The sequence below is a fragment of the Panulirus ornatus genome, chromosome 43 (genome assembly GCF_036320965.1).
Source record: "Panulirus ornatus isolate Po-2019 chromosome 43, ASM3632096v1, whole genome shotgun sequence".
Lineage (NCBI taxonomy): Eukaryota > Metazoa > Arthropoda > Malacostraca > Decapoda > Palinuridae > Panulirus > Panulirus ornatus.
Window position 1 is genome coordinate 13,405,400 of NC_092266.1, and position 25,850 is coordinate 13,431,249.

The 25,850-nt window shown below is 44.3% G+C and overlaps 1 protein-coding gene across 3 annotated transcripts; it reads right to left on the minus strand.

Annotated features, from left to right (window-relative positions):
- Positions 1 to 25,697, minus strand: LOC139762332 (uncharacterized). 3 transcript variants are annotated; one of them, XM_071686989.1, is made up of 5 exons: positions 25,555 to 25,697; positions 4,906 to 6,390; positions 3,515 to 3,715; positions 860 to 1,262; positions 1 to 477 (listed from the first exon to the last, which is right to left on the minus strand). In XM_071686989.1, the coding sequence occupies exons 2-5, from the start codon at positions 5,844 to 5,846 to the stop codon at positions 91 to 93; spliced, it is 1,932 nt and encodes a 643-aa protein (XP_071543090.1). In that variant the 5' UTR covers positions 5,847 to 6,390; positions 25,555 to 25,697; the 3' UTR covers positions 1 to 90. The 3 variants fall into 3 exon arrangements, with proteins under 3 accessions (XP_071543090.1, XP_071543087.1, XP_071543091.1); XM_071686986.1 differs by having other exon boundaries at positions 25,518 to 25,692; XM_071686990.1 differs by lacking the exon at positions 25,555 to 25,697 and adding an exon at positions 6,555 to 6,841.
- Positions 25,698 to 25,850: the final 153 nt, after the last annotated feature.

Genomic DNA, 25,850 nt, shown 5'->3' on the forward strand with positions numbered 1-25,850 from the left:
TATTTTTGTTTCTCTGTAATATATATATAGGTATATATATATATAATATATTTTTTAAAGTACAAAAATATATACTAAAATTAACATTTATCAACGTTTTCTAAGTGAGGTCTTGGGCGGCTCCTGGACTCTCTCGGCACACTTGACCATCCAGTCGTGGACCTGAGCCAGCCGCTGGGGAAAGTGCTTCATGAAGAGCTTGTTCTCCAGGGGGTCCGGCAGCCTGCCGAAGAGCGGCTCGTGCAGTTTCACGAAGTCCACCAGCAGAGTCTGAGGCGCTGGGTGATGGGCCAAGCCCAAGATGGCCTCCATTGTCGACCTCCTGAAGACGCACATTGACTTCAGCATCCGGGTGTGGAAGGCGGAGAACCTTGCTGACTGAACCGGGTCTGCTGTTCCATACAGCAGCGTGTAGGCGTCTACCAGACCCGACTCGTTGTCTAGCAGCCACAAGGCGTCCGTAGCCTCGCTCCGGACCTGACCAGGGAGAAGGTTGAGGTAGTAGGGTGTGTATGTGAGAAAATAAATGACGCGTTAACTCATTTTTCGAAGGCTGACTTACCCTCTTAATACTCTCTGACAACAGTATAATAATAACACAACACTGTCAGCTTCAACGACAGAAGCTTTAACGTTTATAGCGAATATAGAAATAACTTCCTTGAATATTCAATTTTCTGATCACTAGTCAACATTTTCTTCTAAACTCTACAATCTGGACGATTCCTTGTTGTGTATGTTAACAGTGAAGGGTGTACGGTAAATTGTGTACAATAAGCTAAAACACATGTGTATAGTGAACTACAGTACGTGTGGACTGAATCAGAACAACAGTGACTCGCCTTGCCCAGGTACTCACCAGGTTATGTATAGTGCCAGTCAGTATCTGGGGACGGCCCTCCTTCTCGGCGGCATCCTGCATGTAGGCCACACGATCGTAGTTCCCCGTCAAGTAGTCAAACACCAGCAGGTCACTCCACTGCAGTAGACGTACCAGGTCCCTCTCCGCTGCCTGCTTCAACCCCCTGCTTCCCCTACTGACCTGTCTCGACTTTCCTTCACTCTGCCGCTTCGTCTCCCCGTCTACACTCTGCTTCAGTGTCCTCTGGTCCTTCAGTCCTGCAACTTTGTATACCTTGTGTCCCTCATAGCCATCGACGGGCATCTGAGACGCCTCTTTCTCCCTCTCCTCCTCCTCCTCCAGTATGCTCAGGGTGGAGTTCTTCAAGAGAATATCGAGAAGGATGGAGGGCATGTGATCCCTGTAGACAAGAAAGAGTCATCAGCACAACATATCTAACCCACGAATATTCATTTAGAGTTTCTCACTTTCCTTCGTTAAAAGTATATTTAATGGTGTCTAAATATGTGTAGATACAATGTGAACTTTATCTGTGTGTAATGGCGAGTGGGTGTGTTGTCCTGTCTCATAACCTTGTGTTTACTCCTATATGTGTATACACACACACTCTAGCCACAGCCGGGTACCTATTTACTTGACTAACCCCGAAGGGAGAATGAACAGCTGAATTGCCTGTGGACCGACTGCCGCATCCGGGATTCGAACCCATCCATATAGATGCGACCCAGGGCTGGTCGTGTGTGTGTGTGTGTGTGTGTGTGTGTGTGTGTGTGTGTGTGTGTGTGTGTGGAAGAGGGAAACGTACAAACGCACCTACAACGTCCAAGATAATACCACATCCCGTTTTCGCTACCTTATCCGTCTTTATATCTTCATACTGTCAACCTCTTGTTTACCTCGGAACTGCTCAATTGCCAGTGGGTAAATATTTACTCTACCCAATCTAGATAACCTACCTGGCCAACGTCTACCTCTTTTAATATTCAGTTCATTAAAGGTAAACCAACATTAAAGGTACACCAACAGCGGTAAACTACACTAGACAGGGTTCACCTCGCTAGCGAAATGGAGGGGAGGGAGGGAGTCGAGGTCACAGTGGAAGGAGGATGTGTGGCCTCTGGGTCATTATTAACGAGACGTGCCTCATGACCTGACTCTGACCTCACGTAATGACAGGAGTGTCCCAAGATTACAATAGTTATCACCACGGCAAGCCATATCCTGCGTTAGCGCCGGGAACAAAGACGTTAGAATGGCCTCCTTTTCCTCTATCTGGCCATCTCTCCTTCTCTCGAGTCGATGGATAATAATATGAACTTAATAATTCACACTGGAAAAGTTCGTTGATTATGGGGGCTTTTGGGCTATCTACTCCCCAAGATGGTCATTACCGACGATATCTCCACGTCGATCACCACCAATCGAAGATCTTGAAAACACCAAATTATGAATGTAACATGATCAACGCCTTCGTTGTACGTGTAGCCCTACCATGGAGGTGTACGTCACTGATACAGAACTTACGTCGGGTCGCGAGACCGTTTTCTGTTTAAGGCCTTCGATTCAGAGTCAATAAAGTCAGTTTCAAGTGGAGCTGAGTTGGTCCCAGATGTTTCGCTTTCACGGCTAAAATGACTCCAATACGGAGCTAATCCACTGAAGGTTATCAGTGAGGAGAACTGTTGGATCAAGGAGAGTTCTCTCTCTCTCTCTCTCTCTCTCTCTCTCTCTCTCTCTCTCTCTCTCTCTCTCTCTCTCTCTCTCTCTCTCTCTCTCTCTCACCATACGTAGCCGTAAGGTAAACACAAAAACAATTAATATGACAACTACATACGCGTGAAGAAGAACAACAAAGGTGTGTGCAACACACGCAGCTGCAGTACACCGCTGATAAATTCACCACACTCTCGACAAACGTACCTTCACTACACTACTGACACCGTTACGTCGGTCCTAGTTTTAAAAAATGGAACCTAAAGATAAGAGTGCAATTATTTTTTTTCCACTATACAGTCGACGGTCCTACATCTGTGTCGGGTCTGAGAATCCTCATTTAATTAACACCTGGAGAAGGTGTTCATAATATAAATAAAAAAAAGAAATTACGTAAAGAAAATACGTTTCCCTCCCAAGGAAGAAGACAAATAATAAGTATATAAAAAGAATATAAAAAAATATAGAAAAGCAAAAACAATATACATTATACATTCTCTTACTTAAGGGGGGGGGGGGGGGATATTAATAGCTGATGCACCGGGGGAAGGACGAAATGAACAGAGTGAGTGACACAAGTATACAGACGAGGTCAGAATCTTAATAACCCAGCAGCAATAACTGCTACACACCTTGAGTGAGTAGACAGACTCCTGGAGGAGACACTATCGTGTTACCCCTTTTCACCACCGTCAACGCAAACATGACTCCCCTCAAATTCTGTTCAAGCGGCCGTAACCACACCCTAATTAGACGCCACCTGAATTCTCTGTGGGCCACGACCACACTACCACCACCGCCACACCTCACTACCACTTCACCTCCACCACCACCACTCTCTAGCCGCGCTTCCTGGGTCAACCTTAAAGCCGATGCCTCCAACAGTCACACTGAAATTTGTATCCCCCACAGCAGAGACGGACAGACTCGGGGACTGACCTCACAAGGCCGTGCACCCAGGGCGTGAGGACGACAACTGGGGCGTCTCCCCACCCGGCGGCGGACATCTGGGAGGCGACGGGTTCCCAGCGGCCGGAGGCGGGGTCGCTGAGCGCCACCGGCGGCACATGACCCACGCCCAGCAGTCGGGACAAGTAGAAGCTGAGCACCTCGCCCACCAGCAGGTAGTCGTCTGGGTACCTGACGGAGACCGCGAAGGGAACAGTGAAGGGCACGATCATAGGTAGACTTCATTACCAGGTGCAATGTAAATTATCAGGTATATTGTACTCTTAACTATTACAGTTTACCCTACTGGGTATAATATGCATTAGCATGTACATTAGACACTACCATATTTAGTATACACTACCAGGTACACTATACACTGCCAGATGCAGTATGCACTGCCAGGAGCACTATACACTACCAGATATAGTATACACTGCCAGTTACACTATACACTACCAGATATAGTATATACTGCTAGGTACACTATACACTACCAGATATAGTAAACCCTACCAGTTACACTATACATAACCAGATACAGGAAGCATTACCCAAATACACTATACACTACCAGGTACTGTATACACTGCCAGGTACACTACACTACCAGATATAGTATACAGTGCCAGGTACACTATACACTACTAGATATAGTATACACTGCTAGGTAAACTGTATACTACAAGATATAGTAAACCTTACCAGTTATACTATACATAACCAGATACAGGAAGCATTACCAAATACACTATACACTACCTGATATAGTATATATACACTGCCAGGTACACTATACACCACCAAATATAGTATACACTACCAGATATAGTACGCAATGCTAGGTACAATATACACTAACAGATATAGTATGCATTAGCAGGTAAACTATACCATAGTAAACACTACCAAGTACACAATGCATTACCAGATATAGTAAGCATTACCATCCACACTACACTACCAGACATAGTATGCATTAGTAGGAACACTGTACACTACCAGATATAGCATACCAGGTACACTATACAATACCAGATATAGTAAACCCTATCAGGTACACTATACACCACCAGATATAGGAAGCATTACCAAGTACACAACACACTGCCAGGTATAGTATACACTACCAGGTGCACTACACACTACCAGATATAGTATACATTACCAGGTACACTATATACTCCAAGATCATAGTATGAATTACCAAGTACACTGTGCACTACAAGGTATAGTATACAGTACTAGGTGCACTTCACTATATAATAACTTCATTTGGTGCGAGGAAAATAATATATTTCTCATTCTTTACGAAGTCACTATAGCCAACAGGTGATAGAGTCATGAGAGAAGCAAGACAATTGAGGTGAGTGATGACCTACCTGTACCTGGCACAGGCGGCGCTGCTGCCGCTACCCAGCTCCACCCACTGGTTCTTAGGCCGCCCACACCGCTCCCAGGTCGGCTCCTTCAGCCCCGTCACCTCCTGTGACCTCAGCTTCTCCTGCACCTGGCCTACCATGGCATCGCTCAACCTCTCCTCCTTCAGTAGCGCCTCCACGGACGAGGAGAAGACCACGCCGTCTTCGATGACCTCAAGGCCGTAGTCGTTGACCAGACTCAGTCTAGGGAGGTCCTTCCATTTCCCGAGCACCGTCGGGGTCTTGAAGAACGAAGACCCGGTGATCTGTTGCTCGGCGGCGCCGTTCGTCTTACTGCTGTGTGGGTCGGCGTCGCCCTCCTTGATGGAGAAGTCAAAGTATGCCATGTCAAATACCGGGTTATTGTTCTCCTCTTCTTCTTCCTCCTCCTCCTCTTCCTCTTCGTAGTTGTCGTTCAGGACCAAATCGTCCTCGTCGTCAGCTTCGTCCAGGGCATCGTCATCGCTGTCGTTCTCCTCCGCGCTACGCTTGTACTCCGGATGGTCCTCCAGCTTCCTGGCCGTCCTTCCTACGCCCAACCCCACATCCCATTTTCTGTTGTCGTCGGCGCTCATGCCGTTGTTCCTGGTGTTGGCGGCCATCACCAGCCCACCTCTCAGGACCTGGGAGGTTGGCGCCACCTGCACCAGGACGAAGGCGACGAGGGAGAGGAGCAGCAGCCCCAGCAGGCAGAGCACCACGCTCACCAGTCTCTGCATGCGGTATACAGGGAAGGACTGCGGGAAGTAGCAACATTTCCACCGCGTCCGTGGCCTCTGGGGTTTACCCCAGCTCCTGGACACGGCCGGACGCAGAGGGTAGTCCACCGTGGCCAAGAAGTCTCGCGACGCCGTGGCCAGGGTCAGACGAGGGGAATCGGACGATGCCATGACAACAATCATAGATGAGTGGTGATGGGGATGTCAAAGGTCACAAAGCTCAAAAAAAAAAAAAAAGGTGTCCACTAGATCGACAAGCTGGTCATCGCTCGCAAGACGTGGGGTGTAACAAGTCTTGACATTTGAAACGGCAATAATCTCTTGCTTGTGTTTCCGGTCACGGACAATGGCCGTCTTCCTGTCGGGATTTTTGTCACGACTCCCGCAGGTGGTGTTCGTCCTACTCACTGCCTGACGCGGGCTTCGTCACCTACTTGGTGGGTATGGACTCTCGTCATCTGAAAGCGGCCGAGCCAAGTCTGACATTTGTAACGTCATGTATGATTTCTCAAACTGAAGCACATCAACCTTTTTCTTCTATTCCCTCCCCTCTTATTTTATCCTTCACTTCTAGTTCACGAACGATCGAGGCTTAGCAACTAACATTTACGTAAAGCTTGGTGTAAAAACTTGTGTGTGCGTGTATGTGTGTAAGCGGAGGGAAGTGTTCGGCTGGTGAGTCCATCTCTTGGTTTCTTTAATGAGCAACCGTAGTCGTCCTCCTCCACTGGAAATAGAGAGAATAAGAATCATTACATTACGAAAAATCTGCCGACAGCGATGCAATGTTGTAATAAGCGGAGTCACAAAGACCACAAGACTATACTTATACTTATATAGAGACACACTTAAAGGCCACAGAACACAAACAAAAGTAATGGTTCCTCACACCTTAAGCGTCAGGAATGTCCAGCCCATCACTTGACAACGCCCCATCACACCTGGGCCGTCACCCGACAACGCCCCCGTCACACCTGAGCCGTTAACCGACAACGCCCCGTCACACCTCACCCGTCATCTGACAACGCCTCGTCACACCCCTAGCCACCGTCTCCACATCGTCCAGCGCTCGGCCACCACAAGGTCGTCACGCTACACCTCCAAATTCATCGAATTCGAACGAGAACCACCTGGAGGAGGGTGGGCCCTGCGTCAGGTGCAACCCACGGGGCACGACTGGCTGGCACGAGGCTGGGTCGTGGGAGCTGTCGACGTCGCCAACAAACCACAACAACGGGTTCGGGTGTTACGTCACTAGGCGGCGGTGGAGGTGGTAGAGGGAGGGAGGGAGGGAGGGAGGGAAGGGGAGGAGGGAGGGGCAGCTAGGGCCTGGCTCTCTCTCTCTCCCAGTCCCATGGGGCGACGCCCCTCCTACCACCATGCACTCCTCACACCTTGAGCCAGAACCTCCTTCACCGTTGTGCTGGGGTGAAGACAGAAGCAGTTGTCTTTTAAACACTCATCCCCTTCTCTCAGAGCAGTGGTCTCACTGAGGCTTTTTAAATGGTAACGTTATATGCTTTCTTCATGAGGCAAAGTGCATGATCCCCAGACACACTCGCCCGCAGCCATAAATCACACGGGCTCTTAAGTCTTTCTTTATATTCATGAGGCGCATGAACTCTCGCTTTCATAGCTTGTGAGCCTCTGAGTCTGCTGAGACTTGTTAGGGTGTTTGTATCTAATGCATAAAAGTTCTAAAATGCTGTTGAATCCGAGACAAGACACACTGCTTAGTAAAGATTCACAGATAAACAGTAAAGTTAGTAGCTAAGATAATAAGAATCTTTGGTAAACACAATTCTTATAACTATTATGCATGTATTAGTATATAATAATAACAATACTACTACTAATAAAAATAATAACCAATAATAATAAAAGTAATAATAACGAAGGAATATTTGGTTAGGTCAAAGCTATCGACGTCCAACTTTTACATGATTACTATGATGGTACTAGGCGTCAAGCAGGGGGAAAAAAATGGTGGTCTTTGGCGGACTCAAAACAGCCTTTAAAGTTAACGTGCCGTAGCTAAAAACCTTCCCAGACTGTGAAGTCCTTACAACCAAAATTTGAGTCCTCTCAGTGCTGGGGTTCGGCACTGAATAAAGGAACAAGCTAACAAGTTTTCTTAAAAGTCCTCCCTAGGTCTTCCCCAAGTCTTCTTCAGGTACTTACAAAGATCTTCAACAGGTCTGTCCTATGGTCCTTCACAAGTTCTACCTAGGTCTTCCTCAGGTCCACCACCTAGGTGTTCCTCAAGCACACTTTAACAGCAATGCTGGGTTCTGGTAAAACGTATATCATCAACTCGCATTACACCCGAAGTACAAGAGTGGATTTTGAAAACCAGCTTTTGGTGGCTTCGAAACACAGCTTCGGAGACTGCAGCCACTCCATAGCCTATGTTGTTACTTCCAATACAACGTTGTATCTGCACCCCGAGTTTCGTGCACGAATTTCTAAGAGATATGGCCGAGCATAAAGGACGCGTCAAGAGAATAATAAAAAGAATATCTGCGTTTGTATATGTAATTTTGCATACATTTTCTTTTCGGCAAAGATCTATCTTCTTTTCACGTACATTCTGCTTCTGGGGCAGTCGACTAACATCACGTGATCACTGAAGGGGTGCGTATAACGGCTTCAGAATAAATATGTTCGAAACTCCCGAGCTAACTAGTTGTAACTCAATCCTCCAGCGAAGGATCGGGAGGCTCCTTCCCTGCCAGACCACAGTGGGGCACTCACAAGGGGTAGTGACCAAACCCCAGGCTTGCTGACCACCACAGGGTAACCCCCCCCCCCTTAACCACCAGACGCTCACGCAACATCCCATCCCCCACTACAACCAACACTACCACCACTTGGTAATTCCCCTGACACCACCGCCATCTCAGGTGATTCTCCTGGCACCAGCACCTCTGGTAACTTCCCCTGTCAGCACTCACTACACAGAACACCCCTGCCACCACCACCAAAGGCAACTCTCTCCAGCCACCACACATCCTAACCAGGACAGAGGAGCCACACTCCCGCCCCACACAGCACACCAGCTGGGAACGATTGCCATCATTTGTTATTCTGTTTGTTACATTATATAAATTTGACGATGGTGCCAGGGAGTTTGGGGGGACTGGTGGCAGGTAAAAGCAAGCGAATTGATGGCAGGGAGTGCAGGACGGCTGGTGGTAGCCATGGTGACGGAGGACAGAGGACTGGTGGTAGCCATGGACAGGGAGGACAGAGGACTGGTGGTAGCCATGGACAGGGAGGACAGAGGACTGGTGGTAGCCATGGACAGGGAGGACAGAGGACTGGTGGTATCCATGGTGGCAGAGAGTAAAGAGGGACTGGTGACAGCCATGGTGGCAGGGAGGACAGAGGACTGGTGGCAGCTATGGTGGCAGAGGACAGAGGACTGGTGGCAGCGACAGTGGCAAAGAATAGAGCAGGGAAGGAGTGGCCAAGATCCTATTATTGAGTTGATGGATGACGTCTCAGAGTTCTGCTCCGCGGGGGTGAGGGAGACGAGGAGGAGGAGGAGGAGGAGGAGAAGAAAAGGAAGTGGCAGGCTGCGTACAGTGGGCGGCTGTTTACAGTGTGTGACTAAAGTGGCTGTTGTGTACATTGTGGCAGTGCACCCCTCACTTATGGATGCCTTGACAACGTGCATGAGACTGGAGAGCGCATGACCTCCCTCGCTCCACCATCAAGAGAGTGCGATGCGGGTGGTAGGTTTGTGACGGACGACAGATGCCCCTCCACTTAGCCGTATCTCCCACAGCTAGATCGTGAAGGAGGCTGCGTCGGCCCACAGACAAGCTCAAGGAGGAGGCGACACTAGAAGCGTATCTCGTTCGAACACCACACCTGCGGCCCAATATCTATCTTATTTATATTTACCCCAGGACCTCTTCCCAGGAGGCCCTTAACCTGCAAGGGTGCGCTTCTTCCAGTAGCATGGAAATGATGAACTTCTTTGAAGTGAGACGTTCTTTGATGAGACTGAGCTCCCAGTGTTACCCCCCTCGCCAAAGGTGCGTCTTTTCACTGGCGGTGTAACCTAGATCAGGCGGAGCCCGGTAACACACACACACACACACACACACACACAGATATTCTGCAGATTCACAGCAAATCAACGTAGGAAAAATTCATTGTGAAATCTGAAAATAATCCGTGACGAAAATACAAGAACTAAATATGATGAGGTCTTTCCCAAACAGTTCCACAGTTCATGATGATAGCTGCCAGAGGATCAATAACAAGACAAGAGGCAAGTCGCTCCTTAATTCTGTGCTTAATGGAACGTACACTATGCTGCCATTAATGCCCTGTACATTCGTCAGTGAACTTGGCAGTGAGAGAGAGAGAGAGAGAGAGAGAGAGAGAGAGAGAGAGAGAGAGAGAGAGAGAGAGAGAGAGAGAGAGAGAGAGAGAGAGAGAGAAATGGTGGGCCTTCAGATGATGATACAGAAAATTCAATTCAATATCGCAGAGGAGAAACAGCCTTCGGAACAAGTATCAAAAGTTAGTTAGGAGCTGCTTAATAAATTGCAGTCAGACTGTGAAGACAGATGAGATGGCAGACCCTGGTCCCGTGCTGCCGACTCCCAGATGAAGGTGGATGAAGATGGGAATGCGGGAAATATCAAGGCCATTGTGATTAATTCATCACACATCCCCCAACTCGAATCGTAATACAACAAAGAGAATTTGTGAGAGGGTTAATTTTTTGGGGGGACGTGTTTTGTACAACTGATTTCTTCATATTTGTGTGTGTGTGCAAGCACGTCATTACACAGCTTAGTTTCGCTTTGTGTGACTGTGCGTTTCGACTCCACTGTGTACAGTCATCAGGTTTAGCTGTTCTGCGTAATAAACTTAGGTCCAGTTATTTGTTAAGTCAGGCAATTGGTTAAAAATTCCTTAGTTTTTCCAGTTATTAGATAAAATGCCTGAATTAAGAACATGTACACACACACACACACACACACACACACACACACACACACACACACACACACAGCCGTAGCATTGTGTACGATCACCAACTTGGCTAAAAATACATCACAATGGAAGGCACTGGACCCATACCAGAGAATGTGATGTAACATACAGAATACGACTACGATACACGAACATGTTCTGCTCCTGACGAACATAAACTAAGATATTACATCAACGAATGTCCCAAAATCATTAATGTTAGACCTCAAGGCTTACATATCTCGACGGCTTTAATCATTGTTAGTAACACCCTTGAAGACATTATGACACTATGTCCAAAATTCGCCATACCCTGAGCTATGTCAACACCTGTGTAATTATGCCCAATGTACATGCACGTTACGTAACATGACCCGCTTTGTATTGCTGTGGAGGTCAACAACATGTTCAGTACCAGTATATTCTGTAAGACCAACATGTTATCAATGCCAAACATGCTCTCGATGAGAACGAAATTAACGACTTTGCTCTACGCTGTGTCCTGTTCCAAATACACAACTCAGTGTAAATGTAATCTGTTTGTGTATCCACTGTAAGTAAATGTAATTTGTCTGTGTATCCACTGTGATTCGCATGTTAACAAGGTGTTCTGTACATGTATGACATAGTTTAAACTTGGTATGTATTACACAGATATTGTTACCAATGTGGTTGTCAGCATTACTCACTATCCTGTAACTATACATCATGTATTGATGTATCCTAGAACTCCCTTCCCCGTAAAGGAAGAGGAACCCCTTTTGGGGCCCCTGGGCCCCACCTATCACCCTCCTGTATCGACGTATTGTACCCATTGTACAATGGCCTCTACCTACCCCTAGGTATGTGCCCTTCACTTATACTCTCACTGGAATGCCGTGTCTGTATATCTAGATAACTATTCATAAAACTAAAACGTTATATATATATATATATATATATATATATATATATATATATATATATATATATATATATATATATATTTTTTTTTTTTTTTTTTTTTTTTTGCTTTGTCGCTGTCTCCCGCGTTTGCGAGGTAGCGCAAGGAAACAGACGAAAGAAATGGCCCAACCCACCCCCATACACATGTATATACATACGTCCACACACGCAAATATACATACCTACACAGCTTTCCATGGTTTACCCCAGACGCTTCACATGCCTTGATTCATATATGCATCAAAACTTGCAAAACTAGGCGACAATCCTTCCCTTTTTTTTCAAATTCTAGGCCATAACTCGGCACCCAACGCTCTGCAACTCCATTATTACTATATATTGTTACGCTTCCGGCCACCCGGTGTATCAAACCGGCAGGGTGAGTGATGAGGTCGTAAAACACTGCACGGGACGTACGCCAACACACAAGTGACTATAATACGTTTATCACCCTACATGTGCGTTCACACCATGTGATATTTCCTGCTGCGCAGTTCGGCGGGCACCTTGTAGGGCGAACTGCCCTTGCGAAGCTGGTTGATGTGAAAGTTGTTGATGTAGGATGTTTTAAAATGGAGATCTTGCAGAGGGAGTAACGGTAAGCTTAAGCTGTGTGCACACAGTTCCCACATATTCCCCATATCAGTGTCTCGTACCCTCTGTACGTTTCCCCCTATGTGATATCCTTTCACGTACTCTTAATATTATCAAGATGTTAATCATACACAATTACTGTAAAAAGCTGTGTCCCGCTGATACATTTTGTAGTCACTGTATTCAGTCTGTCTCATCATTATCATTGTACATTATACATCCTCGTGTATGACTTTAAGATAATAATCAATTAAGGTAAAGCTACTCATTTCTATTATACCCAGATGCATCTCTTGCGGAATATTCCGAGTATCACGCCAGCATTTTCCTCGTTATAACGTCTGACCAGGGCTTAACACACACACACACACACACACACACACACGGTCAAAAAAAATATCCCACATCGCTTATCATCTTAAGTTTCTACATGAACGTCCGGTAATATCAAAACTTTGTCAACATATATAGCATTTCGCTAACAGCTGAAGAGCTCAAAGACAGTAAAGATTTCGAACATAATTCAGATGATAATGAAGCAGCACGACGTTAGTCAGTCGTTTGAAAGGTGCAAACAATATTCAGACGTGGTGAACACGGCGGGGATATCTTCGCTAAAGAAAACGAGAATAATAAATGTCAAGGGCTTTTGTTTGTTGTGTATAACGGCTGGCAACATATGAGGAAGGTCATTAGACCTGCAATTCTTTTTGCTGCGATAACCTCCAGTTTAAAATACCTACTTGCCCTATTGTGAAATAAGAGTTATAAATTAAATCTTGAAAATATATAGTTACATGATTGAAGCAAATATTGTATAGACAAACAGTTGTCCTAACAATAATCCATTATGCAAATGGCACATCATGAATTAACTAAATCTTATATCATATATATATATATATATATATATATATATATATATACATACATATATATATATATATATATATATATATATATATATATATATATATATATATATATATATATATGGAAAGGATCACAGTTTTGCGCGTGATCAAGATATTCCTATGAGTCCACGGGGAAAATGAAACACGAAAAGTTCCCAAGTGCACTTTCGTGTAATAATCACATCATCAGGGGAGACAGAAGAGAGGAATATAACAGTCAGTTGATATACATCGAAGAGACGAAGCTAGGACGCCATCTGGTAAACATGTGAGTGTCCATAGGAATATATATATATATATATATATATATATATATATATATATATATATATATATATATATATATATATGCAGGAGGGTGAAAGGAGGGCAAGGAATAGAGTGAATTGGAGCGATGTGGTATACCGGGGTTGACGTGCTGTCGGTGGATTGAATCAAGGTAAGTGAAGCGTCTGGGGTAAACCATGGAAAGCTGTGTAGGTATGTATATTTGCGTGTGTGGACGTATGTATATACATGTGTATGGGGGTGGGTTGGGCCATTTCTTTCGTCTGTTTCCTTGCGCTACCTCGCAAACGCGGGAGACAGCGACAAAAATATATATATATATATATATATATATATATATATATATATATATATATATATATATATATATATATCACGTTATCCTGACCAGCTTCGTCTTTCTGAGGAACGAAATCACATAAATTAAGTCTGGGTTAGAATCATCTGACAGTTTTTGTCATTTTTTTCCCCTTTGTTGATACAAAATTCTGAGTTTTTTCTTGCGCGTGTGTTATATTTGGGTCGTCTAATACATGTGTGATGTGTAGTCAGAAGAGCGTTCCAGTCTGTGCTTGATGGGGGGAAAAGACTTGATGACATGAGGTAGAAACTGGTGTGTTTAAACGGAGGCGGGCCAGCATGACCGCCTCCCTTCTGTTGGCACGGTAGGAGGTCGGCCAGTCAGTCGCCTATTTCTGGTTTGAAATGATTTCGTAATCTCAGGTCGGTCCACTGACTCTGCCATAAGAAGATACTGTGATTTTCTTTTTTCAACAGAAAAACAAACATAAGACAGCAGCTTCTGAGGGTCGTCGTGATCCCTTCTAGTTCTATAGTCGACTTGATTCGTTTGTCTGTCTGTTTACTGCCGTAAATGTTACAATGACCAGGCTCCCAGGTCAATCAAGATAATAGATTTATGGCATGTATGCAGTTCATTAACTGTGCAACCCTGAGGCTTATTTATATCAGTTGAATCTTGTCAATGGCATTTTTCTATAACTATAAATAAACGCAGTTTGTATCTTTTATTATAATCTTATGATTGTATTACAGTTTTACGTGGGTACATTTAGTTATTGGATATATATATATATATATATATATATATATATATATATATATATATATATATATATATATATATATATATATATATATATGGTTTCAGAAGTGGTAGAGGATGTGTGGATCAGGTGTTTGCTTTGAAGAATGTATGTGAGAAATACTTAGAAAAGCAAATGGATTTGTATGTAGCATTTATGGATCTGGAGAAGGCATATGATAGAGTTGATAGAGATGCTCTGTGGAAGGTATTAAGAATATATGGTGTGGGAGGCAAGTTGTTAGAAGCAGTGAAAAGTTTTTATCGAGGATGTAAGGCATGTGTACGTGTAGGAAGAGAGGAAAGTGATTGGTTCTCAGTGAATGTAGGTTTGCGGCAGGGGTGTGTGATGTCTCATGGTTGTTTAATTTGTTTATGGATGGGGTTGTTAGGGAGGTGAATGCAAGAGTTTTGGAAAGAGGGGCAAGTATGAAGTCTGTTGGGGATGAGAGAGCTTGGGAAGTGAGTCAGTTGTTGTTCGCTGATGATACAGCGCTGGTGGCTGATTCATGTGAGAAACTGCAGAAGGTGGTGACTGAGTTTGGTAAAGTGTGTGAAAGAAGAAAGTTAAGAGTAAATGTGAATAAGAGCAAGGTTACTAGGTACAGTAGGGTTGAGGGTCAAGTCATTTGGGAGGTGAGTTTGAATGGAGAAAAACTGGAGGAAGTGAAGTGTTTTAGATATCTGGGAGTGGATCTGGCAGCGGATGGAACCATGGAAGCGGAAGTGGATCATAGGGTGGGGGAGGGGGCGAAAATTCTGGGAGCCTTGAAGAATGTGTGGAAGTCGAGAACATTATCTCGGAAAGCAAAAATGGGTATGTTTGAAGGAATAGTGGTTCCAACAATGTTGTATGGTTGCGAGGCGTGGGCTATGGATAGAGTTGTGCGCAGGAGGATGGATGTGCTGGAAATGAGATGTTTGAGGACAATGTGTGGTGTGAGGTGGTTTGATCGAGTGAGTAACGTAAGGGTAAGAGAGATGTGTGGAAATAAAAAGAGCGTGGTTGAGAGAGCAGAAGAGGGTGTTTTGAAATGGTTTGGGCACATGGAGAGAATGAGTGAGGAAAGATTGACCAAGAGGATATATGTGTCGGAGGTGGAGGGAACGAGGAGAAGAGGGAGACCAAATTGGAGGTGGAAAGATGGAGTGAAAAAGATTTTGTGTGATCGGGGCCTGAACATGCAGGAGGGTGAAAGGAGGGCAAGGAATAGAGTGAATTGGAGCGATGTGGTATACCGGGGTTGACGTGCTGTCAGTGGATTGAATCGGGGCATGTGAAGCGTCTGGGGTAAACCATGGAAAGCTGTGTAGGTATGTATATTTGCGTGTGTGGACGTATGTATATACATGTGTATGGGGGTGGGTTGGGCCATTTCTTTCGTCTGTTTCCTTGCGCTACCTCGCAAACGCGGGAGACAGCGACAAAGCAAAAAAAAAAAAAAAAAAAAAAAAAAAAATATATATACCCTTTTAAAAGATCTTCAACTTAAATGTCTTTCATTTAGTAATAGTTAATAACGAAAGGTTATGATGACAAAAAAAAAAGTGTTTCATGTCTTAAGTTTGTCAAGCACTTACGTGGTTCAGTATGAAAGTTCCCTAAATCAAGTTTTTGGGTGAACATCCTGACGTAAGTACATGTCCAAATTGCTATCATGAACTCCCGTTACTGCACATCTCATGGCAGACTCAACAAAGGATTATATCAAAAGATATAATACAACAATATAAAAGAGAAAACACGGATGGCATTTATAAACTTCAAGCCAATTTTATTCATTTTTTTTCTCTATTCCTCGTTGAAACAAGGTTGGCTGTAACAGTGAAAAAAATAATTGAAGCGAATTGTGAAAGGTGGAATCGATAAGGAGGAAGAACGACAGCTGGGAGTCCTTGAGTCCATCCTGAGCAGCCCCGTTGAAGACCCCCCAAGCGTCGTGGGTGAGGTGGCGAGGCGAGGGTAGAGGGATGGGAGGCTGAACAGGATGCATAAACCAAATGACCAGAGGATCCTAAAGGTGGAGAGACGACGGGGTACCGGTGCACAGACCTGGCCGGTGGGTGTGCAGAAGGTCAGGAGTGATCAGGCCCGTCCCCCTGCATGGTCAGAGGCGACGCCTGCCTGGCTGGCCCATGAGCCAGCCGTCTGGTGACCTATGACGTTTTGTGCTTCAGATTTTGAAGGATTGGTATCAGAGGAATTTCTAAGCCAGTGATCACGACAGACAACGAAACTATCCAATGAATAATAACTTCTACAACAGCAGTCGGTAAATATATCGTATCATTTTAAGCAAAGAGGTGGCAGGATTAACATGATTATGACTGGATTATCGGCAAGCCAAGTGAAGCAATGATCTGGTGCGTCAAGGTGAGACAGGGAGGAGCTGGGACGATACAACAGATGCAGCTGCACATGCCTTTCTCCTCCTCCTGACGTCGGTAAGACACTGGGATCAATTAACCTGGGATAATCTTGGGGAAACACGGAGCTTTGTAAGCAAGAGAACCCCGCGCTGACGCAGGAAGAATGTGAAAGGTACACAGTTCGTGCAGGAGTCGATACCACTGCCATTAGAGATCTGCATAACAAGAGGCTGATTAATATTCATGTCAGTGGACGAGTCTGATGGTAGCCGTCAACAAGACGAGTTTGAATTTCAGCGTCTGGGAGAGACAAACTTACCAAGAAATGAGCAGAAATAAGCAGTGAGTCGTCGCCCCATGTTATCACGAGCTGCAAGATGCAAGAGGCGGAGTCTGCCTGCCTGTGTGGCCTTGAGGAAAATCCTCCCGAGTCGATGGCAAAGGCCCCGTCCAGTTGCCAGCTGGCCCCACCACTCACTGGCCTTGGGCTGCTGCTGCTGCTGCTGCTACTGTATGGCCAGCCTCCTCAGGTGCTACGTAGGTACACTGAATTGCCTGCAACAGGTAACCTACTGGCCTGCACCGAGGTTATCTGTATTTTTTTTTTCATTTCTAATTCATGGTAAACCTAGTCATTTCCTCCAGCATTCATGACGGGACAACATATTCCAATCATCATCGATTCCTTCAGTAAACTAAGCATTTCCCTCCCTCAGTGTGACCACGAAGACTGGGTATTCAAACAGCCGCCTTTTCTTTCCTTTAAACCGGTCTATCGGCAAACATCATCTTAAAATCCCCTGGTGACCTGAAAATAGAGGACACGCGGCTGAAAGGAATGTTGAGGGCGATGAGTAGCCTCAAGGAAATGAAAAATAGAAAGTCCAGGTGTTTACCAAGGCAAAGAATATGTGTGTGTGTGTTTGTGGAGACCCTCTGAGGCCAAGCTCTCGCGTGTGTGGGTGGGAACACAAGAGAGAACTTGCAGCGGAAGATCCTGTACGATTCCTTCTACCACAGTAAAACCGTGATACACGAAGGTTCTACTCCATTCAGCACGACTTATTCTGTTCGGACATATCTCACGTAACTGGAAGCTTATCTCCTTCTCCACAGCTTGGGTCGGGAATCAGCTACTTGCCTATTCCTGTGGTCTGCCAGACTTCTTAAGGCAACAGTGCTTCTGACGTTGAGAGAATGCCTAAAATCCCCGGGAATTTTACGGTTTCCTCTCGTTGTATTCATTGGGCATCTGAGATAATTGGTGTTATTCAGTAGCCTCCTACCACTCTCATATCACTTGGTAATGACCGTCTTCGTTTGGAGTAGGATGTGAACAATGTCATCCATAATTGTCCACACGTATTCCTCTCTTGTCTGCCCTCCTGAGACAGGCCTGGGTGACTGTTGTTGTTCTCAGATGCGTCTTGATCCTCGACAAGTTGGTGAGGGCTGCGAATGACGTAGTCCCACCTGCAAGCCTTACGGGCGGCCAGTCGGCGAACTCGTTTCTTGACGTCCTAAATTCTTTCCTTGGCACTCGTCTTGACCCATATGCTCTTCGCGCTGGACAACCTTTCACCTTGCTGCTCCTCTCTACAATGAACAACTGTGCACCTGCTTCGAGTTGTCAGAGACGTGCTGGAAGTTAGTTGTAAGCCGGTGGGCACAGTGAGGTCGTCATATTTCATGACGTCTTGCCTCAGTTAACTGTTTAAACCCCTCAGGCCTGGTGGTTGTGGTAAGCTGCCTGACGATGCAACATCTTAAGCCTGGAGGAGGTGAAGGCAGCTGGTGTAAGACAACACCGTGTGCGCCCACCTGGAGAGGTTTACAGGAAGGCGAGGTGGTGCTACACGACTTTACGAAGCATCAAAAAGTGGGTAAAATCATGAGACTTTGGAACCACAATACTTTTTTTTTTATTTTTTTTTTTTTTGGGTCCCAATGGTTCGAGGCCGATAAGAGCTGGAAGGAAGACTCCTTATTTTCTTAATGATATTGGTTCCTGGCTTATCGAATCGACCAAGGAGGAGAGTGCATCCAGCTTGTTATTTCAGCGTCTCGCCATAGCTATCAAGCGAGGGATTGCTGATTGAATTACCGAGTCACTTTCCCTCTCTGGGGAAATGGAGGATACGAGGGAATTATATATATATATATATATATATATATATATATATATATATAGATAGATAGATAGATAGATAGATGGGGAGACTGACATAGATATAACAGGCTGGGAGATGGGAACGTGTGCATCTATGTGGTGTGTGTGTAAACTTCAGACTAACCTCAGTCACTCCTTGTGTAAACATGAGTTGTTGTTGCCGGAACCACGCAGGAGTGAGAACAGATGCGAGGATAAACATGACTGTCAAGTCTGTCTTCGCTTTACACGACCGTTTAACAGGAATCACGGGTGGTAGCTAGTATCATGTTAGGAATCTAACAACTAGGAAGTAAGAATTTAGTTTAATAAAGGAGCTGTAATACAGAAGAGTTGTGACGTCACAAACAGCGTGGCCTTTGTTGCTAGGGTAAGGAGCCATCATGTGATCAGCCCACGCGTCCAGAGATTTACTAATAACAGATATTTTCTTATAATTGTTTCGCTAGTAGTGAGTAATATATCAGTTTGTAAGAATAACAGAAGGGAAGTATAGTGTTTAAGTTCTTTCATAATTTGCTCCGTATTAAACTCACAAGACCTGGCATCGTCCATAGCTGGTCTCCAACAGGATTAAGTAATGAATCGAGCGTGGAAAAGTGATAAAGCAATAGTGGAGTAATCAACCTTGGAAACTGAATTGCCTTGGGAAGACAACAAATGGTATTCCGTATCACACAGAGCCGAGGTCAGTGTTGGGTTCAGTTCGTCCTAGAATTCACGCAAAGACAACTTGCAGTGTCTGAGGAGCATGAAGCTAACATCTCTCACAAACCTAGTGAGGCATACCTTACAGTCCCATAGCAGGATGTATTTAGTATGTCAGACTCGTTCCAATCACGGGTAAAGAGCAAATAATATACTTACAGGGACACTCACGGCCTGAATCTCAAAAGGGTGTCTACACGGGATGGAGAAAATCTTAGCTACGCGGAGAAGGAAACGGTGAGCCGTCCCAAAGACGTACGTAGGGCGTGCTTGACCCAGCGGGCGCGGTACGTCGCTGGGAACAATGTGCGTACCGACCTACCTGACCTGAAAAACGTGGTCCGTCGCGGAGCAAGGACTCCCGCACGCCCGGATCCCGTAAAGCCCGTCGGCAATACAGCTAAGATCATATCTTTAGAGAACATGCAACAAGTCGAAGCTTCCAAACAGAGCCGCCAGCCAATATTATGATGTGTGGCAGGAATTACAGGGTACAGCTTGTTCTGAGACGAAAGGAAAGTGAATATCACGGTAAACTGGGCATTCCTACGGCCTCATCAGATCACACACACACATATATATATATTTCATGCTAGGTAGCCATTCCCCGCGTTAGCGACATAGCGTTAGGAGCAGAAGTAGAAAGGCCACATCCGCTCACATCCATTTCTCTAGCTGCCTTGTGTAATGCATCGAAACCATAGTTTCCTATTCACAACCAGGCCCCACAGACCTTTCCACTGTTTACAGCGGACGTTTCACATGCCCTGATTCAGGCCACTGACAGCACGTCGACCCCAATATACCACATCCAATCTATCTCGTGCGCGCCTTTCACTCTCGTGCATGTTCAGGCTCCAATCACTCAGAATCTTTTCCACTCCATCCTTTCATCTCTAATTCAGGTTCCTCGTCTTCCTTGTTTACTCCATTTCTGACACATACATACTCTTTTATCAACCTTTCTTCCCTCATTGTCTTCATATGCCCAAACCACTTCAGCACACCCTCTTCTGCTCTCTCAATCCACACTCTTTTTATCATCACACATCTCTCTTACCCTTTCATAACTTACTCGGTCAAACCAGCTCACACCACATACTGTCCTCAAACATTTAATTTTCAACACATACACCCTCCTCCGCACAACCTCATCTACAGCCCAAGGTTAACATTCATATAATATTGTTGGGACTAATATTCCTTTAAACCTACCCACTTTTGCCCCCCCCCCCCCCCCCCACCTCTCGTTCTCCAGCTTACGTTCCCTCTTTCCACACATTCTTCAGCGCTCCTAGAATCTCCGCAACCTCCCCATCCTATGACACTTCCGTTTCCATGGTTAAATTCGCTACTGAGTCCAATCCCATTTATCTAAAACACTTCACTTCCTCCAATCTTCTCCAAACTCACACCCGACCTAATCTGGCTCTCAACCCTGGTAAACCTAATAATCTTGCTTTTGTTCACATTCACTCTTATCTTGCTCCTTTCATACACTCTTCCAAACTCAGTCACCAACTTCTGCGGTCTCTAACTCAAATTCGCCACCAATGCTGTATCATCAGCAAACAACAAATGGCACACTTCCCAGGCCTCTCTCTCCAAGACTCGCACTTACCTCCCTCACTACCCCGTCCGTTAACCAACTGAACAACGACGGTGACATTGCACAACCCTACCATAGGACAGCCATTGACTCACCTCTCCTCCTACTTGAACACAAGCCTTACACCCTTAACAAAAACTTCTCTCCTTCTAGCAGCTTTCCTCCCACACTATATATTCTTAAGACCTTCAACAAAACATCTCTATCTACCCAGTCATATGTTCCTCCAGATCCATGAACGCCTCATACAAATCCATCTGAATTTCTAAGAATTTCTCACACATTCTTTAAACCAAATAGATTATTCACACATCCTTTACCACTACTCACAGGCCACACTGCTCCTCCCCATTATGTACACTCAACAAATTTATACCTAACGGAGTTCGAACAATCACGTTTATCCCCGTTGTTTTTACACAATGCATATATGTATGCAATACATACATGCATTTCGCCAATCCTTAGGCACCTCTCTGTGATCCATACATAGGATGTAAATCCTTACCAAGCCATTAACAAAGTCACCTCTCCCTTTCTAGATAAATTCAACCGCAATACCATCCTCTTTGCCACATTTCATCTTACACAAGGCTTCACCACCTCTATTCTCTTCACCAAACCACTCTCAATGACTCTCTTACTTTACATACCACTCCAACCCAACTCTAATATCAAACACATTTTACAGTTCTTCAAAATATTGACTCCATCTCCTACTCACTTCATTACTGTTATCACTTCCCCTTTTGCCCCCTTCATCGATGTTCCCAAGAGTTTTGTTGTCTTTCGCACTTTATTTACCTTCATATCAATAACTTCTTATCCTCCCTAAAGTTTACTATATTCGCTCACTCCAACTTTCATTTGCTTTTTTCAACCCCCGCATGCATGCATACATACATACATACATACATATATATATATATATATATATATATATATATATATATATATATATATATATATATATATATATATATATATATATATATATATTTTTTTTTTTTTTTTCCGCTGTCTCCCGCGTTTGCGAGGTAGCGCAAGGAAACAGACGAAAGAAATGGCCCAACCCACCCCCATACACATGCATATACACACGCCCACACACGCAAATATACATACCTACACAGCTTTCCATGGTTTACCCCAGACGCTTCACATGCCTTGATTCAATCCACTGACAGCACGTCAACCCCGGTATACCACATCGCTCCAATTCACTCTATTCCTTGCCCTCCTTTCACCCTCCTGCATGTTCAGGCCCCGATCACACAAAATCTTTTTCACTCCATCTTTCCACCTCCAATTTGGTCTCCCTCTTCTCCTCGTTCCCTCCACCTCCGACACATATATCCTCTTGGTCAATCTTTCCTCACTCATTCTCTCCATGTGACCAAACCATTTCAAAACACCCTCTTCTGCTCTCTCAACCACGCTCTTTTTATTTCCACACATCTCTCTTACCCTTACGTTACTTACTCGATCAAACCACCTCACACCACACAGTCCTCAAACATCTCATTTCCAGCACATCCATCCTCCTGCGCACAACTCTATCCATAGTCCACGCCTCGCAACCATACAACATTGTTGGAACCACTATTCCTTCAAACATACCCATTTTTGCTTTCCGAGATAATGTTCTCGACTTCCACACATTCTTCAAGGCTCCCAGAATTTTCGCCCCCTCCCCCACCCTATGATCCACTTCCGCTTCCATGTTTCCATCCGCTGCCAGATCCACTCCCAGATATCTAAAACACTTCACTTCCTCCAGTTTTTCTCCATTCAAACTCACCTCCCAATTGACTTGACCCTCAACCCTACTGTACCTAATAGCCTTGCTCTTATTCACATTTACTCTTAACTTTCTTCTTTCACACACTTTACCAAACTCAGTCACCAGCTTCTGCAGTTTCTCACATGAATCAGCCACCAGCGCTGTATCATCAGCGAACAACAACTGACTCACTTCCCAAGCTCTCTCATCCCCAACAGACTTCATACTTGCCCCTCTTTCCAAAACTCTTGCATTCACCTCCCTAACAACCCCATCCATATATATATATATATATATATATATATATATATATATATATATATACAGAAAAAGAGAAAGTGAAATTATCATATCTAACCACTCAAACGGAAGATATAATAACAGCATCATTACTTACCTAAGGACGGTCCTGGAACGTACAGTTCACAGACCACACTTGAATATCATTCTCTAGTGACACGGAAAACAATGGAATACTTTGTAGTACATCACCAGTATAATACAAAATTTGTGTCAAACGTACTATTTAAGAAGATAGTACATAAACACCTGGGGCCCAACACTGCTCAGCTCACTGCCAGCTAGTTTAAGAAACATCATCATTCTAGTGAAGAACCTGACTCACCAAACAACTCTCTAAATACAGTGTACCTGGCCAGCCACGTTGAGAAGGGCACGTAAAACCCATGGATCGCGAACTCAAACTTGCTAATTAGAGGCACAAGGATGCACCTTGGTTTCAAACCACTTTGAAGGTATAGTCTCGAAATCAATGTAATATATATATATATATATATATATATATATATATATATATATATATATATATATATATATATATACATATATATATTAGAAGTTAGAAGTTATACACTTGTAGGTTCCCCATCTCTTGACCCTTCTTTATTACCATAAAATATAAGTAACTGCAAGAGTGTCTGTTTCACCATAAAAATTAATTAAACCTTAGTACGCCTAGTCTCATTACCCTTTCTCTCTTATGACTATGAACCCATTTTTTTCATCGCAGTACTCTCTCTCTCTCTCTCTCTCTCTCTCTCTCTCTCTCTCTCTCTCTCTCTCTCTCACACACACAGATATTACTTGATCTTGTGTCCTCGAAAACTGGCTGCCTGTGTGTGTCTTCTCGTGTGGAAGGTCAGGCAGCACACAAGCAGGATAGATGGCGGAATTTTCCCTTTCTTATCTAAACCTCTCCAGTCAGTCCCTTTAAATGCGAATGAATCATAACTCGAAGAACCAGTGAAACTTTTCTCGTCACGCTTGACCCCGATGTGGGCAAGAGTGCCCGTGAAAGGTGCCTTAAGAAAAATACTTTATATATATATATATATATATATATATATATATATATATATATATATATATATATATACAGTTTTACCGGACTCCTCATGTTACAACACGAGTGTAGGCACCTTTAGCAAGGCCTTATCACTAAGTGGAGTATTTCGTCAAAGAACTTCTCTCTCTAAAGGGCTCTACATTTCCCTGCCACTGTAGGTAGCACAGCCTTTCGCTGCAGGAGCCACAGGAAAGAGGTCCTGAGGTAATTTTACATTTCATATATATACATTCCTATGAGTCCACGGGGAAAATGAAACACGATAAGTTCCCAAGTGCACTTTCGTGTAATAATCACATCATCAGGGGAGACACAAGAGAGAAATATAAGTCAGTTGATATACCAAATGGTGTCCTAGCTTCGTCTCTTCGATATATATCAAATGACTTATATTTCTCTCTTGTGTCTCCCCTGATGATGTGATTATTATACGAAAGTGCACTTGGGAACTTATTGTGTTTCATTTTCCCCGTGGACTCATAGGAATATCTTGATCACGCGCAAAATTGTGATCCTTTCCAATATATATATATATATATATATATATATATATATATATATATATATATATATATATATATATGCATAGATAGATAGATAGACAGATAAACATACATTCGTCTCCATATATATGTTAATATACATCTCATACAAACATGCACTAAGTTATGTAAGGTAACTATCAAATACAGAAACAAACTAACAAAGACGACTTTTGGCTCCCACATAAAAGGAAGCCTTTCCACTGATGACATGCATAATTTCCTGTTATCAACCAGGTGCAACACAGAAATAAAAACTGCTTTCTCTTCTCACGGAAAATGAAAGGGGAAAAGAGCAAGCGATGGAAATTAGAATAAAAAAATGTTTTCTACGTTACTGCACGTTTCAGAGTGATTCATACTTAGTAAGATTTTTCCAGGGAGTAGAGTGCGTGTGCACGCGCCCTCCCAGGACCTTTCTTATGACCGATTAAATCAAGAAAATTCACACGATCACAAAATTACCTCCGGACAGATATTTCCAACACGCTTCCCGACGCACCTGCAGGACACCCAGTAAAGCACTCCTTGCGATGTGACAAAATCTTCCTGATATGGTAACACAACACACGCAACACAACACGGTGGAGTCTCGTATAAACAACCTTCGTGCACCGAGTACGGGGACACACTGAAGCGGTGGTGGTGGAGGGAGTGAGGGTGGAGGCGAGGCAGCCCGCGTGGGGGGTAACTCTCCCAGGAGTTCGCTCACGCTGAGCGTTCCGCTGAGGGAATGGTGAGAGGTTGTGCTCAAGGAGGACACACACTAACGCTCCTACTTAATTATATGCGTGAGGT